This window comes from Papaver somniferum, chromosome 2 (assembly GCF_003573695.1).
Source record: "Papaver somniferum cultivar HN1 chromosome 2, ASM357369v1, whole genome shotgun sequence".
Taxonomy (NCBI): Eukaryota; Viridiplantae; Streptophyta; class Magnoliopsida; order Ranunculales; family Papaveraceae; genus Papaver; species Papaver somniferum.
The window spans coordinates 84504197-84508161 of record NC_039359.1 but is presented as its reverse complement, the minus strand read 5'-3'; the positions used below and the strand labels follow the sequence as shown (position 1 = coordinate 84508161).

Sequence of the window (3965 nt, the reverse complement as noted above, 5' to 3'; positions counted from 1 at the left end):
ATATGAAACATGGAAATTTTAAAGCGGTTTCTTAATCTTGTTCTGGAAAGCTGATCAATATCACAAAGGATCAGCACTCTACAGAAGTTAAATTAGCTAGTTTAAAATTCAAATTCCAGTAATTTAGATAACTTTAATTGGAAAGGTCCAAATTTAAACCTTTTATTTAATTATCCTCATGATGTAAGTGGTAATGGTAATGACAACTCCACCACCAAAAATGACTCAAAAAGGTTTATGCACGAGACTGGAGGCAGCTTTGCGGAACTTAGTTATAACCATTAAGTTTATGCTTTCGGGCAGAAAACTCTTTTTCCTATAAAAAAAAAAGAAAAAAAAGACAAGTTTTTGGTGAAGGGACTAATTTGAATTTTCTTTCGACAACTTAAAATACAAAAGAATAGCATTTTCATAAAATAAATTTCTACATCAAATCTCAGTCATCCATTCTCAACATCTCCAGTAAGAAATCACTCCATGAATCAATAGGACCAGGCAAACACCAATGGACACAATCATTATACAACGTCACATTCTCTTCTGGCCAATGTCCATAACTACTTGGATGTCCGTCTGGTCTCAATAACGTTGGCTGTGTGGTATCAAGTAGCCTAAACTGCTTTCCGTTCTTCTTTCCCTCTTCTTCTGCAACCTTATATGCGTCTACCTGAGCATTGTATAAGGATAAAGCTCGATCGTCTAATTTAATTTCGCTACTCTTCAACGGCTTCTTCCTTAGACAATTCCCTCCTTCATTCCAAATTCCATTTTCAAAATGCGAAGGAGCAAATGTCCTCAAGTATGTAGTACCTTTAAATTTCGGTAAACTATTTATCGCTTTGAATGCTGTTTCAAATGCCTTCCCATAACCGTAAGACATCTCAAGATCTTTGACACCTTCCTTTAAACAATAAAAGCAACCCACAAGTTGGCCGTTTTCGTAGAACATTGCTGGACGGTAGAACCAATGTCCAGCAGAAATGATTATGTAATCAAACTCATCTATCTGGGTTGTCCAGTCTAAGTCGTATTCATCCAGGTATAAATTGAAGAGGCCAGTATTAGTCGGTCCGTTTTCCTCTGCTTGCTTTGTTCTTACTAAATGTGGTGTCCAGAAAGTGGCAATAGTGAAATTGTAGCTAGGAAAATTCCATCGTTTGAATTGCTCATCTGTTGTGTATGAAACGTCTACTGGTTTCTCCACCTGTTGATAACAACCAAATAAACATTGATTAAATTCTCAACCAAGCATAGTCTAGTTTAGGGTAAAATTTAAATGTTAAAAAATATCAACCAAGCATTGTTACATGTCTAAAACAAGGTATCCCAATTCTTATTTCACAAAGAAACAACCGAAAATGAATTCCTATGAGATGTAGGCCCTTGAGGTTGTCATTTCGATTGCATTACAGAATTTGGATTTGGACGATTATCCCATTCCCATCCATAGGCCATGGCTGGAAAAAGCCTGTAATTGAGGTTTGGAAATGCAATTGGTGTAAGTTTGGATAAGTACGGGACCATATTCAATGTTGACACATCTAGCAAAAGACGATGCATATGGCAGAGTGCATTATTTGGCATGTCGTCTGTCATAGAGACTTGAGTTATTGGTCCCGCGATTTGATGGAATTCATAATGCAGATATTACTATTCAATTGCTCCTAAGACATTGATCCATTTCTTAGAATAATGCTTGTCTAGTACGAGTCATAGTACTAGAGTAACTAGGCTAGAGAAATTCCCACAGTTTCCTAGAATACTAGACTAGTACTAATGTACTATGACATGCCACTTCTAGCTAATTCTGGGGTAGTAAAGCTCGTGTAGCAAAAAGTTTTCCATAAACTAGTGGCGTCTAGTTTCATCAACATTTGCAGGACACAGCTCGATCCAGCAGTATCATCCAATCAACCTCGTTGGTAATTTGGATAATTTTATGAATTATTTATTTTTGCATGTATTATCACAACCAAATATGTTGATTATTGTTGATTGTGAATCTGTGACGCCCGTAAATCAAAAATGATCGAGCAATATATAAGCAAAACAAAATTCCCTGAAAGAACAACGCATGTTTGCATCGATCAAAAAACATGCTGGTAAATTTTATTGGGTTGTTGATGGGAAGTGCTAGACCCACCGCATTTTCTCCGGAGAAAAATCCGGACAGGGAGTCGATGTACTAAGTCTGCTTCTCTAGACATTGGGATATATACAATGGAAACTGGTTCCACTGTCTCTCTGTCGGGATATATATATATCGTGAAAAAAAATCTCGGTAAAGTTAGTATTTCTGTATGTTGACGAAGTAGGATACATGATAAGTTGCCAAGCTTTGTGTAAACAATAAATCTAGACCCATTAAACCAAATCACCGTGATTTACACCGTGTTTATGTGGCGAGACAGCTGGAATGCCAGTGTTAAATATCCACTGTTCCCGGTCAAACATTCACTGTTCTGGTCAAAATTGGCAAGCCAGCTGATTCGCCATGTAAGCTCGGTGTAGATCACGGTAATTTGATTTTGTGGGTATAGACTTATTGTTGTGTAAATAGTTTTTTTTTTTTTTCTTTTCTGTAGGTGTAACTTAAATGCTACATAACAGCATCAACTAAGCAACCAAACTACTTTAAGACGTCAATATTGCACAAAAACAGCAACTTAACAGTTGAGTCTTGACTAAGACTACACACACCTAATAAGGGTTCATCATCTTTCTTGATTTCATAATAATTGAAGCCAAATTCCATGCATCAATCATTATCCATTAATGTATCTCTATATAGGATAAATTAATATGAGAAAATCTAATAATTCTTGTTTATTTAAAATTTTAAATTAAAGCAAATCTTAAATAAGTTTGGTTGGTTGTTAATCTACTCTATACATTTTCAGATAATAAGTTGAGAAATTAATAGTATTACCTTTGAGAGGAGACACAACAAAGACTGCATATGATTTCTCCCAACAGAATCTCCAACAAACGCCAAAGATTTCTCTCGGACAAGCTCCAAAAACTCAAACGGATCGAACACAGGCAGTTCACAGTCATTTGGCTTCCACCTCCACTTCAAGAAATCAGTATCCGGCCGACCATACCTCATGCAGTTTTGATGATTATGTATCTGATTACAAGTAGTATTCGTGTAATATGTTGCATTTGGATTCCAAATCCATTCTCCCTCAAAAATGTTGCACTTCTGAATATCCCCATCCTTCAAAATCGACAAAGGAGCACTGTGTTGATGATGATGAACAACTAGTGTGACAAGAATTAAGGTTGATGCAATCAGAAGAAGAAATTTTGGTTTATGAATCTGGAGAAGCTTGATGTTTCTACTGTAAGAAGAAAGTTTGGAGAAATGATGGAACTCTTTCATTGAAACTTGTGAAAAAAAAGTGATGTTCAGTTCGATTATTAAGAAAGAAGGAGAGAGTGCTGAGAGCTATATGCAGGAAATCAACTAACAAGTGTCTATGTAAAGTTAACGTACGTACAGTATAGAGAATAAAATATATGTGGTGGTTATGGGTGAGAAGACAGGTCTCTAAACAAAGCTAACATCGGTGGTTACGATTGATTGTATCGGTGGGTGTGATGGACCTGATGGTGCATTTTTTCTGTAGCATAAGTCAAGAAAATCTTAATTATATGGATGTGATGCAGATCTAGATCTAGCTGTAAACAATATTTATTTCAAAGTATTAATACGCAAAAGTTGAACATGCTCTGACAGGACAAGGATACAGACCCCTCACTTTATCTTGGTTAGCGAAAGTAGCAGTCCCTTTAATTGCTGTTGGGTTTTGACTAGAAAAATCTTTTGCTAAAACAAGAAGGCCACTAGGTCATACCATACGGCTGAACTTTAATCAATTGCACAATTTCTATTTCCTTTGATTCCCACGATGAAATGTATTTTTTGTAAGTTCAGGGACTTGGATGCGGCTGTCACAAAA

The 3965-nt window shown here is 36.2% G+C and overlaps 1 protein-coding gene across 1 annotated transcript; it reads right to left on the bottom strand.

Annotated features, from left to right (window-relative positions):
- Positions 1 to 345: 345 nt before the first annotated feature.
- On the bottom strand, positions 346 to 3484 carry LOC113348255 (protein trichome birefringence-like 19). Its single transcript, XM_026591961.1, has 2 exons — positions 2930 to 3484; positions 346 to 1204 (listed from the first exon to the last, which is right to left on the bottom strand). Exons 1-2 carry the CDS (start codon positions 3383 to 3385, stop codon positions 437 to 439), a joined length of 1224 nt encoding a protein of 407 aa, XP_026447746.1. The 5' UTR covers positions 3386 to 3484; the 3' UTR covers positions 346 to 436.
- Positions 3485 to 3965: the final 481 nt, after the last annotated feature.